Genomic DNA, 15,594 nt, shown 5'->3' with positions numbered 1-15,594 from the left:
ATAGAACAGGAAGTTAAGGCAGGTCGGGTCGTGCTTGGGCTCAGGAGCAGAAGGCTTGTTTGGCAAGAGGGAGCAGCAAGTAGAACCTCAGCAAGCGCCATCTGATACTAGAGGCAGAGGGCTTTTTGGCAATAATGGGGTCCAAGCAGAAAGCAGAGCCCGTTAGAGATGGATCCGTTAGAGATGGATCCATTTAGAACAGAATCTAGAGATTGATCCGTTTAGAGATGGATACGTTTAGAACAGAATCTAGAGATGGATCAGAACTCGGCAAAGTACAGTGATCAGTTAAAGTTGTTCTGTGATTGGTTAAGCTTTTAGGCAGCCCTTGATTGGATAAGATTTAAGACAGCACTTCATTGATTAAAAATTCGGCTGGCATTCCATTGGGTGGGGATTTAGCTAGCATTTGATTGGTCACCTTTTGCGGGTGGCCCATTGACTAGGGTGTATGCTCGCACGTGATTGGATGAGATTTGGCACTGGCAGCTGATTGAGTTAGCATAGCAGGATCGTATGTCATCTTTAGGACGTAATGTTCCATAATACCATGCCATGACGCACGCACGCACACACACACACACACACAAACACACACTCACATACACACACACACACACGCGCACGCGCACACACACGCACACACACACACATACACAGGTGACTGCATTGAGAATTATAGAGGTGAGTGAGTAAGCGAGAGAGAGAGAGTGTGTGTGTTTTTTTGTGAGTGAATGTGTATATGTGCTTGTGTGTCAGTGTGCCACTCACCCTCTCATCCCCTCACACACACACACACACACACACAGAAATCACAAGTCTCTTTTTGTAACTCCAAGTGAGATTACATGAAACCATCTTCATCCTCTTCCTCTCCTTGTATCTTCAGGTAACAGAAGAAAGAGGTGTGTGTGTGTGTGTGTGTGCGTGTTTGTGCGCACAGTCCAGTCCTAAAGTGCTCTCACACACACACACACAAAACACACTTCGCTATTAATAGCCTTCATCATCGTCATCACAGCCATATTCTGTAAAGAAATAGTGTGTTAGTATAAACTCTAAGTAACAGTAATGATTATATGATGTTGTGGAGTGATGATGTAATATAATAATCTTAAAATAACAGTAATAATTATAAATATATGATGTGGTGTGGTAATGTAATCTAATAATGATTGTCATGGTAATGGTAATGTAATCTAATGATGTTATGGTAATGGTAGTGTAATCTAATGATGGTAGTCATGGTAATGGTAGTGTAATCTAATGATGGTAGTCATGGTAATGGTAATGTAATCTAATGATGTTATGGTAATGGTAGTGTAATCTAATGATGGTAGTCATGGTAATGGTAGTGTAATCTAATGATGGTAGTCATGGTAATGGTAATGTAATCTAATGATGTTATGGTAATGGTAGTGTAATCTAATGATGGTAGTCATGGTAATGGTAGTGTAATCTAATGATGGTAGTCATGGTAATGGTAATGTAATCTAATGATGTTATGGTAATGGTAGTGTAATCTAATGATGGTTGCCATGGTAATGGTAATGTAATCTAGTAATGGTTGCGGTGGGGACTGACCGCTGCCGCCCAGTAGCTGCATGGCGCTGACGCAGGGCTCCTCTTCCTCCTCTTCCTCTTCCTCGGCCGCGTCCTCGTAGGCCACTGGTCCGCTCTCCACCACCACACCAGACTGGCTGACCGCAGCGCCCGCAACAGCCACAGGGGGCGCCGGTAGTGCACCGCCAGGTACCAGCTGAGGAGGAGCAGGAGGGGTCAGTTACAGAACGCACACACACACAGGCGTACGCCCACACACACAGGCCAGTGAAATTTTGCCTCGGGGGCGTGGACAGCCAAACCGCCAACCGTTTGACTGCAGTGTCTAGCCAGTCTACTTGTGGACACTACTGTGATGCCCAGTTAACATTAGCCTATCAATTCCTAACCCCGGCAACCCTTCGGTTACAAGCCCGAAGCCATAACCAGTAGGCCACGGCTGCCCCCTTATTGGCTACTGATAACATTATATGATCCCTAAGGGGAGACGGCGGCTCACTTCAAATCATTATAGGCTACTAATAACATGACATGAGCGTGAGTGTGCGTCTGTGTGTGTGTGTGTAAGTCTGTTTGTGCAAATGACAAGACCGCAGCAGTTGTGCAGTCATGTGAATTTTTGTTTTTGAATTCCAAGTGAAGACAACGAAGAGGATTCGCTCCCCCATGTGTGAACCCAGCAGAAGACAACCTTGCGTTGCCTGGTAACCGTCCCCCTGGCAATGTGGATCTCCTAGGAGACGCCTCCCTTCAGAACACAGGGCTCGGAGCCTGAGGCTCATGTCCTGAGCTGTGTGTGTGTGGTGAGTAAGGCTCTCAGGTTTTGAACTCATCTTGGAGTGAGATTAGACAATTAGACATTAGACCGTTTTTAGATTTAGCCATTATACACCATGTCTGTCATTTCCATAACAAGCGCACAGACTTTTGGATGTGTACTTATGCGTGTCTGACAGTATGTGTGTGTGTGTGTATATGTCTGACAGGGACAGAGAGAGAGAACGAGTAACAGCAAAAGTCTGAAGAGCATTTATCAAGACATGTTTCTCTCTCTCCAACTCTCACAGGATATGGACGCCTGCCTCTACAGGCTGTACGAACATTAACGCATGCGTGTGTGTGTGTGTGTGTGTGTGTGTGTGTCGGTCAATGTGCGAGACTTGAGTATGAGTGAGCTAATGGTAAAGAGATGTGTGTGTGTGTGTGTGTGTGTGTGTGTGTCTGTGTGTGTGTGTGTGTGTGTGGTATATGTGTGTGTGTGTGTGTGTGTGTGTGTGTGTGTGTGGGGTATGTGTGTGTGTGTGTGTGTGTGTGGGGTCTTGGTGTCTGTGTGTTGTCTGATGTCCTCACCTCATCAAGGGCCAGCTTCTTAGCAGGTAGAGCAGACACCAGAGGTCGTAACCTAGGAGATTAGGAGATGGAACATGGTTACGGTGAGGCAAGCCTACAGTGATCATCAGTGCTAACTCAGAGGTCGTAACCTAGGAGATTAGGAGATGGAACATAGTTACAGTGAGGCAAGCCTACAGTGATCATCAGTGCTAACTCAAGCTTACTGTTGGAGTGTTAATCATCTGTAATGTTAGCCACAGCTACAGTAACTTTGCATTCTATTTTCCAGATTTCATATTCAGTATATAAGTATATATACACTCTAATATTCTATTCATATTCTAATGCCTAAGTGCCAGCTTTGCATGTCATTTACTCACAATTTGAGTATGAATTTGAATTGAGAATGAAAATGAATTTCTTTAGGTTTTGGGATTTTTTAATGTCCGGTGCCATGCCCCATGTTCTACTGTAACAGCCAAACTGTTGCCGAGGGTGATCATTGGTACTGCGTGTAATGACTGAGATGAACACTGACCAATGTTTGCATGAAGTATGGCGTGACCAACCAATGAAATGATTGAGTTATGGAGTGATTTTTGTGCCAGAAACTCTGAACATTTTGTATTTCCATTTGAATTGCTGTTGATCAAGTTGCTCTGTATGTTCGTCTTGTATGTACCTATTTGAATGTTTTACTTTGTGATGTTTAATTGAAGTTGTTATTAGTTCAGGAGGAACATTACTATTTTTACATTATCATGTTTCAAAAGCTGCCACCATCATACCTGTGCGTTGAAAACTGCTCCATCCTGCTTCAATGACTACCGCCCTGTGGCACTGACACCCATCATCATGAAGTGCTTTGAGCTGACTTGTCATGTCACATATCAAAGCCATTCTCCCCCCCCACCCTGGACCCCTTCCAGTTTGCATACCGGCCAAGCGGTCTACAGAGGGATGCAATCTGCTCTGCCCTCCACCCAGCCCCTCACCCACCTGGAAAAAAGAGACTCATATGTGAGATTGCTGTTTTATAGACTTCAGTTCTGCATTCAACACCATAATACCACAACAACCATCTGCAAACTTGACAAACTGGGACTCAGTACCTACCTCTGCAACTGGCTACTGGACTTCCTCTGTCAGAGGCCCCAAGTAGTGCGATGTTGGCAACAATACCTCAAGCAGCATCACACTGAGCAGGGGGCCCCCAAGGCTGGAGTGCTCAGTCGCTGCTCTTCACCCTGCTGGCCGATGACTGCACTGCAACCTACAGCAACAATCACATAGTGAAATTTGCTTGCTGTGACAACTCTGGTGGGTCTCATCACCAAGGGGCGACGGGACTCAATACAGGTTGGAGGTCGACTCCATCTGACCGCGTGGTGCAGGGACAACAACCTCCTGCTGAGCGTCAGCAAGACCAAAGAGATTGTTGTTGACTTCGGAGAGGAGTCACACCCAACACCTGCCACTGACCATCGGCGGTGCTGTGGTGGAGAGGGCGAGCAGCACCAAATTCCTGGGGTGCACATCAGTGAAGACCTCTCCTGGACCACCAACACTGCATCACTGGCGAAGAGAGCTCACCTGTGCTTCCTCTTAAAACTCAGTATGAGCAAGTGCTCCACCAGCCATCATGACCACATTCTACCGAGGGGCACCATTGAGAGCATCCTATCCAGCTGTATCGCTGTGTGGCATGGAAGCTGCACTGAATACAACAGGAAGCCCTGCAGCGACAGTGAACACAGCTGGAAGGATCATTGGTGCTTCACTCCCCTCCCTGAAGGACATTTACACCACCCACCTCACCAAGCATGACCAAAATTGTGAGTGATGCAAGTCACCCTGGCCACAATCTGTTTGATCTACTGCCCTCTGGGAAGAGGTACAGAAGCCTGCGCTCCCCGCACTACCAGACTCACCAACAGCTTCATACACCAAGCTGTAAGGATGCTGAACTCTCTCCCTCCTCTCCCCCCCTCCACCCCTCAGCTACATAACATCCTGGACATTGGACCCACAATGGCCGCCTGCACTACTCCCACCTGCACACTTGAACACTTGCACACTTGTACACTTTACAACTTGGTGTTGTTGTCCTGAAAAACACAACACTTCTGCTGCTCTTACAATAACTTGCACCACTATGCCACTTTCTTTATTACGCTAGGTCAAACAGTATTTTATAGTATTTTACAGTATTTGCACTAGTATTTTATTGACTGTCTATGCACAATTTCAAAAAAATTTTGCTGCTCTTATTTTTTCAATTATTATATGTGCCCTCTTATTCCTTATTTACTTACTTTTTTTTGTTTACTTGAATGTTATGTTGTCTGTGGACTTAAAATTGGTCAAATATGTCTTGTCTTCACCGTGGGATAGTGAGAAACGTAATTTCGATCTCTTTGTATGTCTGGAACATGTGAAGGAATTGACAATAAAGCTGACTTTGACTTTGACTTTGACTTTGACTTTGATTTTGACTGAGTCTGTCCTCTGAATTATGTGTTAATTATTTGTTTTGTCTACCCCTGCAATTTAGAATGGTGTTTGCAACATGTCGTTTGTGTTGTCAATTTAATGATGGGTCACAGGTGCTGTCTGTTATTAGCGTTCTGAACCCTTACACCCTCGCAGACTTGATCACTTACGACAGGTGTCAGTTAACTGTGTGCAGGTTCAGGGCTTGACCTTAGGGCTGACATTGGGATTTAGCCAAACGGACATAGTGCTAAGTAACGTTAACTAAAACTGCCATAATGCTAATCATCGCTAACTCAAACTGCTGGAATGTTAATCATCACTAACTCAAACCCTGTAATATTAGCCACAGCTAACTCAAACTTCCATAATGCTAATCATCGCTAAATCAAACTGCTGAAAAATTCATCAACTCAGTACTACTGTAATGTCAGGCCCAACTAAGTCAAACTCCCCATAAAGCTAACTAATTCAGAAAGTACATGTAACCACACAATAATCTGTTATGATCAATCTTGACTTGCAATACCTGCTGTCGCTACTATGCCACTGTAATCCAACAACAAAGTTACTATGATGCTAGCAGACTTAACTCTATGATGCTAGCAGACTTAGCTTTGATACTTGCAGACTTAGCTCTATGATGCTAGCAGACTTAGCTCTGATGCTAGCAGACCTAGCTCTATGATGCTAGCAGACTGAGCTTTGATGCTAGCAGACAGCTCTATGATGCTAGCAGACTTAGCTTTGATACTTGCAGACTTAGCTCTATGATGCTAGCAGACTTAGCTCTATGATGCTAGCAGACTTAGCTCTATGATGCTAGCAGACTTAGCTTTGATACTTGCAGACTTAGCTCTATGATGCTAGCAGACTTAGCTCTGATGCTAGCAGACCTAGCTCTATGATGCTAGCAGACTGAGCTTTGATGCTAGCAGACTGAGCTCTATGATGCTAGCAGACTTAGCTCTGATGCTAGCAGATGCTAGCAGACTAGCTGATGCTAGCAGACTGAGCTTTGATGCTGCAGACTGAGCTCTATGATGCTAGCGGACTTCACTCTATGATGCTAGCAGACTTAGCTCTATGATGCCATAGATATATATACTGACTAGATGTCGCCCGGCTTCTCAGCATCGTCAACACCGCCCCGCCATCTTGTAGCCGAGGGGGATCTGAAGCTCTAAACTAGTTCTCCCGTATTGTCAGTGTTACCTATTTAGCGACGTTTGGCCATCCCTAGCGACAGAAAAACTTTTTAGCGATTAGCGACAAATTTGGGAACTTCTCACAATGATGGCAAACTTCGGTTTTAGTTGTTTTTGAAGCGTAAGAAAATCACTTTTCTCTTTGTCATTTGTGAATTAAGCTACATCTCGTTTGCCCATAGCATTGGTCCATGATTAAAAAAAGTAGCGACTGGCGTATGAAGTAGCAGACCCCCGTTAAAACACGGAGTAAATGTTCTACAGATCTACAGCAACTTCTGGTAAGATTACAACTTATACAAGTAAATGAGACGAAAGGTATGTGGCCTCAACCAGAGCCTGTCTACAGAGAGCCTGTTTACTTTCATTGTATCGAACCTGGTTGCAGTTCACTCATTGTTCCTCTAGGGGCCGCCGCTAGCTAGTGCAGAATGAATGGGAGTCTATGGGGCTAGGCGGGTAAAATGTATCTTTATTATCGTCTTGGGCTTAGTTTTCTCTAGACTTCGACCATAAATACATACCTGTCAGTTGGAACAACCCAAAAACTAGATAATTGCTGGAGATTTTTGGCCGATTTATGGTGATTTTATTTTAAGCTAGATCTTTGCCTAGATTGACGTTAATGCATTATAGAGGAGTGGGCCACCGCGGCAAGATGGCGTCTCGATTGACGCATTCGTTCCAATGAACAGCAGTAGTCAAGGGGACATCTTGTCAGTATATATATCTATGCTATGATGCTAGCAGACTTAGCTTTGACACAGCAGTCATCAGCAACAACTAACCAGCAGCCTGATCCTGCCACTCAACCAGCTTCAACACACACACACACACACGTTCAGAGCAACAGGACAAACACACTCCTGACATCGCATGGCTACTTGGACTATAGACACACACACACACACACTTGTTCTTTTTTCCTTCCCCACCCTCTCTCTCCTCCCAGACTGCTGAAATGAGGACACACACCACTCAAAATACACACATACACACACACACACACACCCTTCATGGGTTACCAAGAACAACTGTCTCTTCTATTGAAAACCCCAGGGGTTTACTCTCTTTATGTCAGAAAGATAGAGAGAGAGAGAGAAGAGAGAGAGAGGGAGAGAGAGAGAGAAGAGAGAGAGAGGGAGGGAGAGAGAGAGAGAGAGAGAGAGGGGGCAGCTTTTAATTAAAGTGTTCTGAAAGAGGAAAGGAGAGAGAGAATATGTTCCCTCTCAGAACTCATTTACAGATCATCACACTTGCTCTACGCTTCACTATAGTCTGTCCCATACACACACGCACCAACGCGTGCACACACACACACACACAGACAGACAGATCCTTACACATGCTCTATGTTTCACTGTAGTCTGTCCCACACACACACACACACACACACACATACATACATACAGATCATTACACATGCTCTATGTTTCACTATTGTCTGTCCCATACACACACACACACACCACACACACACACACACACTCAAACACACTGTGTGCTGTTATCCACATGGACAGGCACAAACAGAATGGTCATTCTTTCCATGGGTTTGTCTCTGCCCATCTCTTTTCCCCGTGATCTCACACTCTCACACACACACACACACACACACACACACACACACACACAGAGGTAGTAGCTTGTCAGGACTCAGCTTGATACTCCTATTCACACTGCAAAGCACTCTGGGAAGGCGAGAGGGACTTGGCAAAGGCAGGCTCTAACAGAGCCAAAGACAGCCACCAGTTCATTAAACTCTTTCACACACCCCTCACACACACACACACACTACAGCTCATCTCTGTCTCACACACCCCTCACATCACCACACTCTAAAGAATAGGCGATATTCAGAGAGAGATAGCGGTCCGATGCGATGACCTCACTGCTACAGAGAGCGTTCCCAGGGGGGGTTGTGGATGTGCACCTTCACAGAGAAGTGGAGTGGGGGATAGAGAGGAGGAGTGGAGGTATGGAGGAGAGATGGAGGGATGAATAAAGGTAGAGATGGGGTGGAGGATAGAGAGGAGAGATGGAGGGATGAATAAAGGTAGAGATGGGGGTGGAGGATAGAGAGGAGAGATGGAGGGATGAATAAAGGTAGAGAGAGATGAAAGGTAGCGCATTAATAAATGATAGAGGGAGCATCGGTGTGTGTGTGTGTGCACATGTGTGTATGAGTGTGTGTGTTCCTGCGAGAGAGAGAGTGTGTGTGAGAGGAGAGAGGAATGGGGTGATGGATGTAGTGAATGAGTGCAGTGGAGGTCTTACAGTATTAAAGAGCGTCTGTCTGGGATTGACCAGGAGAGCAAGTCTCCGCTCTAGAGTGTGTGTGTGTTTGTGTGTGTCTGTTGTTCTCTGGGCCTTGGGGAGGTGTTACCAGGAGAGGCACACAATACACTTTCTGTGAGTATAGCACAATGACTTCACTGTTAAACATGCACACACACACACACACACAAGAAATTGACAATAAAGGAGACTTTGACTTTGACAACACAACACACACTTTCTGCTATCCTGAGTGTACCTGATGCTGACAGCCCAAAAATAACTCTGCGTGCGGGTGAATTTAAGCAACGGTCCAGTGCATGGGGAGAATGTTTGTGTGTGTGTGTGTGTGTGTGTGTGTGTGTGTGTGTGTGTGTGTGTGTGTGTGAGAGAGAGAGAGTGTGTGTATGTGAGTGCGCGTGTGTGTGTTGTGTGTGAGAGAGAGTGTGTTTATGTGAGTGTGCGTGTGTGTATGTGTGTGTATGTGTGTGTGTGTGTGAAGGTGAGTGTGTGTATGTCAGGGATTAAAGTGAAAAAAAAAAATCGTTTGACTTAACTTTTTTCAGGCCATAAGTCATACGTTGTTCATATCTACCTATAGAGATAGCACCCTTTTGCGGCGACCTATTGGTTTTAATGTACAAAAGATGCAAACAGCAAAGTAAAGGGAGTATTCGCCTTATTCACACGGCGGCCATTGTTTAAACCAAAATGCTACAGGGTACACTTACTGTACTATATAATTAATGCCACCTACAGGTGAATGCATAGAACATAACAATCCTATGGTTTTGTGTACCCTGTAGCCTCGTTTTAGCCGCCATGTGAATAAAGGCGAATTGAAATGTTCTTGATTGAGATTGAGTTTTCCTGATGAACAAAAAATATATTTTAGTACCATCCCTGACCATTGCTGATTAGCCATTTGCTGTTCTTTTCTGCAGCAATATTGTAGAAAGGCTTTAACACACTCTTATTTAATTACTTCAGGCCAAAAAGTGTTTAAAGGGAGATTTTTTTCTTGTTAATATGCAATTCAACACCAAGTAAAATCTATAAAATCAAGTTTGCAAGACTTCCCATTTCCTCATCAAAGTGCGAATCAGAACATTCTAGATATTGTTCATATTTCCATTTGTTGCCTCATCGCATTTAATGAAAACATGGTAATTTTTAAGTTTTACAGACAACTCAGTTTTTTCCAATGAGCAACAATACTGTGTGTGTGCTCATGCAGGAGGTCTGCGCATTTGATAACGACAATCTGGAGACGGTGCTTTTGTCTTCAGCAACAGATTGTATAAAAGGTTGACAAGAGGTTGCGATATGGTGAGGGACAGGTCGTGTTACGCTATGAAAGAACATCGTAGCCTACTATCTAAGCGTAAAAGCGGTCAGCCATAGATAAGCGTAGCCTACCTCTCTGTCGTGGTGGCTGGATTGCACCAGGTAGGGAAGATGTCCTGAAGTGCACGAGCGTTAACCTTATGGCGGTCTTCTGATTGGTGGTGTGTTAAAACGTTTTCCTATTGCATCCATAAACAATTTTCTTGCAGCGAACCGCGCAAAAGCAAACCCCTGGCACTTTAATTTCTTTACACCATGGCTTGTTAGTTCTCCCCCGTTTCCAACAGCTGCCCATCTCCATTTATTTTTAACTTTTTGACACCTGCCTTCCTTTAGCAACAACACATCCATGACAGCTAGTGGCCTTGCCAAATAGCGCCACACAAATCATGACAGCTAATATGCGAGGTTCTGGTAGGCCTACTGGTTATGGTTTTGTGCTATAAATTAATAATATTTTATAGCAAAGTTTTAAGTTGACTATTTTAATTGTATGGTTATTTTTTGTCAACATACACTCACAACCTACTGTCGTTAAAAGTGAGGCCTAAGCAAAATAGGCTACAAGGCTGTCTGTGCGTCACAAACAGTGATATTATTATTTTAAGACAGTGATATTATTATTTTTTTTTATGCTGTAACACGTTCAGTCAAAACCTACGTCGCAAATTGTGAAAAACATTGTTGTACATGTCATAACAGGCGGGATAATAAATTGTATAGGCTACGGTTTTATATTAATTAAACTTTACACATAATGTTAGTTGCATTGATTAAAAACTGTAACAATAATAGTAGCCTACATCGGGTGGCATAGAAGGCTATCTGTTCAAGTCATAGGTGACACCCAAAATGTATGACTTCCCCTGACAAGAGTTCGCGATAGTAAGAAATTGTCTACATGATGCACGGAAAGAACACAGCCTACACTTCTTCTCCGAATTCGCACAGAGCTCACAATATCATATCCAAAAAAAAAAAAAAAAAAAAAAGCAAAGCCCCCTATTTTTTTTTTTTCTCATCGGATCTGCATCGATCTCAAATATGACATTTCTAAAATCAAATTGGCGGAAATCCGTCCTATGACGGAGAACTTTAATCCTTGGTGTATGTGCGTGTGTATGTGCGAATAGCTATAAGGGGCTGTCTGGGACATTATTCAGAACTAGCATCAAACTCATTCACACACTACAGTGAAAACCTCACACACTATAGTGAAAACCTCACACACATACACATGTAAAATCAAGCTCATTCACACACTACAGTGAAAACCTCACACACTATACTGAAAACCTCACACACTATAGTGAAAACCTCACACACATATACATGTAAAATCAAGCTCATTCACACTACTGTTAATTTAGGTCAGGCGAGGCCGAGAGGGAAATATGTTAGATCGCGACCTTTTTTTCATGACTAAGGCGAGGCGATGTGAGGCGGCAGTAATGTCCTGAAACACTGACTAAGACTATCTTAAGATGCATTATTGTTGACGAAAAAGATGAGACTAAAATGTTTTGCATGAAATAAAAACTAAGATAAAATCTCCCTTCATGTTCGTCTACAAAATGAGAAGACAGAATATCTAGCTGTTATGTTTTCAAAATATTCGAATGAGTTAATGCAAACAGCTTTCCTGTAGGCTAGTCTCGTGCTGCTGCTGCAACCCTGTGGCTGCAACTTAAAACTACATGGAACAAGAACACTGGAGATTTCTGCCAGAGTTAGCAAGCTAACTATAAGCTTTATGCCACAATGCTACATACCCAGAAGTTGAAGCTTCTCTCATACAAATTAACATCCCCAGAATGTCCATGCGAAAATGTTCAGCATGTAATGTCACTATTCATCTAGTTAGACTGATGATGCAAAGTTTGCTAGCAAGTAAGCTACAGTAATATGGAAAGTTCGCTAGCAGGTTAGCTATGGCTAAGATGGAGAGTCTGTTTGGGGGAATGTGTTGTGTTTGAGCATATCGCCATCTAGCGGAGGAGTAAAACATTAATAGTTTGGCCTACAACAGTGTTTCTCAAACTTTTTTCAGTTTCAGGACCACTTAACTAACCCTAGCTAAAAAAAAAAAAAAAAAAAAAAGATTAGACCTACTTCAACAGTAGCCTATAATTAGTCTACATTATAGGCCTACTCACTGAACCACCTTGCTTATTGTCTTTGCACTGCTTATTGTGTCAGAGGATTCATACTGTATGATTTAAATTGGCATATCTTACATAGACAGTGTTGCAGAACTGTTTGGATTTACATACAAGTTATATTGCAAACAACTCATCTATATTATATTTTTACCACGTCTGCTTTCTTGGACCACTTGGGATAGCTTGCAGACCACCAGTGATCCCCCGGACCACACTTTGAGAATCACTGGTCTCTGAATATGACAGTGGTCCAGTCAAATCTTTTACTGTCTATGGTCAAATCCCAGCCAAGCTATAACTGTAGCTCGACTTACCTGTGCATGTAAACATACTGACTGTAAAAAAATCAGAATGAGTCATTATAACAGACGAGTAGCCCTGTGGACACACAATGTTGTTGGAAAATTGAGATGTGTGAAACACTATTTGACTCAAATGGTAATCAGAAATAATTTGTTATAAAAAAATGACTAAAATGTGTTGACTAAAACTGACTAAGACTAAGATACCTTTAGTTTTCTTTTGACTAAAACTACACTAAAATGTGAGACTTTTAGTCGACTAAAACTTGACAAACAAAAATGATATTTGAATGACTAAATATGACAAAGACTAAAAAGGACATTTCGTCACAAGACTAAGACTAAGACTAAATTAAAAATAGGTGATAAAATTAACACTAATTCACACACTATAGTGAAAACCTCACACACATACACACATACACATGTAAAATCAAACTCATTCACACACTATAGTGAAAACCTCACACGCATACCAGTGAAAAGCTGAAGAACGAGACGCTTACATACACAACTAGTAACCTCTCATAAACACGGGGGACACTTTTTACTATTGAAACACTCTCACACACACTAGTGAAATGCACTCATACTGTATACACCACTTAAAAACATCCTCACACACACACACACACACACATATGAAACCATTCACACACTACAGTGAAAGCCTCACACACACACACCAGTGAAACAGTGTCACACACACACACCAGTGAAACAGTGTCACACACACACACACACACACACACCAGTGAAACAGTGTCACACACACACACCAGTGAAACAGTGTGTCACACACACACCAGTGAAACAGTGTCACACACACACCAGCGAAACAGTGTCACACACACACACCAGCGAAACAGTGTCACACACACACACCAGCGAAACAGTGTCACACACACCAGTGAAACAGTGTCACACAAACTGAGAAGTGTTCTGCTCACACACACAACTGAAAGCGTGTAAGGGCCGATCCACCGCGGGCGGCTTTTAGGTTAAGCGCAGAGGTTTTGCTTCGTCTTGGCCGGCGTCCAAAGCGAATCCTGTAAAGCGCTGCCGAAACGCTTTTCTGAAACCTGGTCCCAGAGTGGAGAAATCTGAAACCGTAGCCCGTTTGAATTCGTTTAGACAGCTTAAACCGCACATCCTGCTTAGCGTGTCGATGATGTCATCATGCACACCTCAGCTGCCCTGGACTTGCACTTACAGTATTGCCTAACAATACTAGTTTTCATACATGACATTACCCTCGATTACACTCCGTAAGATAAATATCACAACTGGTGCTGCTTGGCGCCGATAACAGGACTGAACACTGTTTTCCCGGTGTTTTTAATGCATTCTAGCTACTGTCAGTGGCTGAGAGAACTTAAGTTATTAGGAAAGTGCGGTGTAAGTTTAGGCTACATTAATTTGTGCGTAGTGCCAGTGTCATTCATTTATTTTACATGTCTTACAACATATATACATGCATTCAGTCGGTGAAATCAGATATAAGCATACAAAGGCGCTTAGAACTCACGTTAAACCCGATGGTAGCACACTGAATGCAAATGCGCCGATTTGATTTGATGCAGGCATGCATTATTGACTGTTACTAATGAAGGTTTTATAGCAATATTATAAATGTGGCGACAAAATAGCCTAGAACTTGGGTAAGCCTTACGTTTAGTAGCCTAATTGCGGTGATAGCCAAAACTAATGTGAATCACGGACTATCCTACAACCAAAGAAAGTAAAGGTGATTAGTAAGCCTACCTCGTTAAGCCAAATAAAGGGGCGGGACTGCACCCTTCACAAACCGTAAAATAAAGTTTATTAGTTTTACAGTTGGCTACAGTTGACAGTTCACCATCAGTCCACACAAACAATTCTGGTTTCGTTGCACTAGCCATTTCGTCATAGCCTATTCTGTCTGTTTGTAAAGCACAAACTTTGGTCAATTTCTGTAAAGAAACAGTGCCACCTATAGGCCTGGGGTATGAAGTAACATGTTGAGTCGGTGTTGAGATGGATCGTTTGCATAAAATAGTCTTGATACGGTTCCAGGGAAGACGGAGGAAAAAAAGATCGGGTTCGTACGTGTGGACTAGGCCTAAATATCATATCTTAATCACGTCCGTGTGTAAAGCATCATATCTTAACCGTCATATCTTAATCATGTCCGCGTGTAAAGCACCATATCTTAACCGTCATATCTTAATCATGTCCGCGTGTAAAGCATCATATCTTAAGTGCGGTGGACATGTCTGAAAGTAGTTATTGTGTGAGTGTGTAGGAATGTGGGTGTGTGTGCGTGTGTGTGTGTGTGTGTTGGTGCGTGTGCACATGTGTGCAAGAGTGAGAATGTGTGAGTATATGAGTGTGTGTGTGAGTGTGTGTGTGTATGTACACATACATGTGAGAGATAAATGGTGCAATGTAATGAATGTGTGTGTGTTAATAATGGTCTAGCTTGAGACATGAATGTGTTGCTGTTGCCAAGTCAACAAGTCAGTTGAAGTCCATTCAAATCCAACTCAACCAATCCCATGCTTCAATCCTCAGCCAACAGCCAATCCCATGCTTCAATCCTAAACCAACAGACAATCACACACCAAACCACACACTGCCCTTAGAATGCCCAGTCCAAGCCCAGAGCCAATCAAACACTCTGATGGGACAGCAGCCAATCAGATGGTCCTTCAAGGTAAGGGAGCTAAGAAGAGGTGTGTGTGTGTGTGTGTGTGTGTGTGTGCGTCCAGTCCATTAGGTGCGTTTTTACTGATGGTGTTCTGGTTGGCAAAGAAGCTAGGGTTGCTTGTGTGTGTGTGTGTGTGTCACCTGAAAGCACTCTAAATCCATTCAGAGGAAAGTACAGGAGTCTTATGAATGATGAAGGACCCTCCCCTGCACTAACCATTC

The 15,594-nt window shown here is 43.2% G+C and overlaps 1 protein-coding gene across 1 annotated transcript in view; it reads right to left on the bottom strand.

Moving 5' to 3' along the window:
• Positions 1-972: 972 nt before the first annotated feature.
• Positions 973-15,594, bottom strand: part of LOC125299335 (transcription factor IIIB 90 kDa subunit-like) — a 61,363-nt gene continuing 46,741 nt past the window's right edge. Inside the window, exons 18-20 of the mRNA XM_048250578.1 lie at positions 2,914-2,965; positions 1,585-1,759; positions 973-1,028 (exon numbers count right to left, since the gene is read on the bottom strand). Of these exons, the coding sequence (XP_048106535.1) occupies positions 994-1,028; positions 1,585-1,759; positions 2,914-2,965 (262 nt within the window). The 3' untranslated portion in view covers positions 973-993. The remainder of the gene's footprint in view (positions 1,029-1,584; positions 1,760-2,913; positions 2,966-15,594) is intronic.

Source organism: Alosa alosa, chromosome 1 (genome assembly GCF_017589495.1).
Source record: "Alosa alosa isolate M-15738 ecotype Scorff River chromosome 1, AALO_Geno_1.1, whole genome shotgun sequence".
Lineage (NCBI taxonomy): Eukaryota > Metazoa > Chordata > Actinopteri > Clupeiformes > Clupeidae > Alosa > Alosa alosa.
This window is presented reverse-complemented; position numbering and strand designations above follow the sequence as displayed.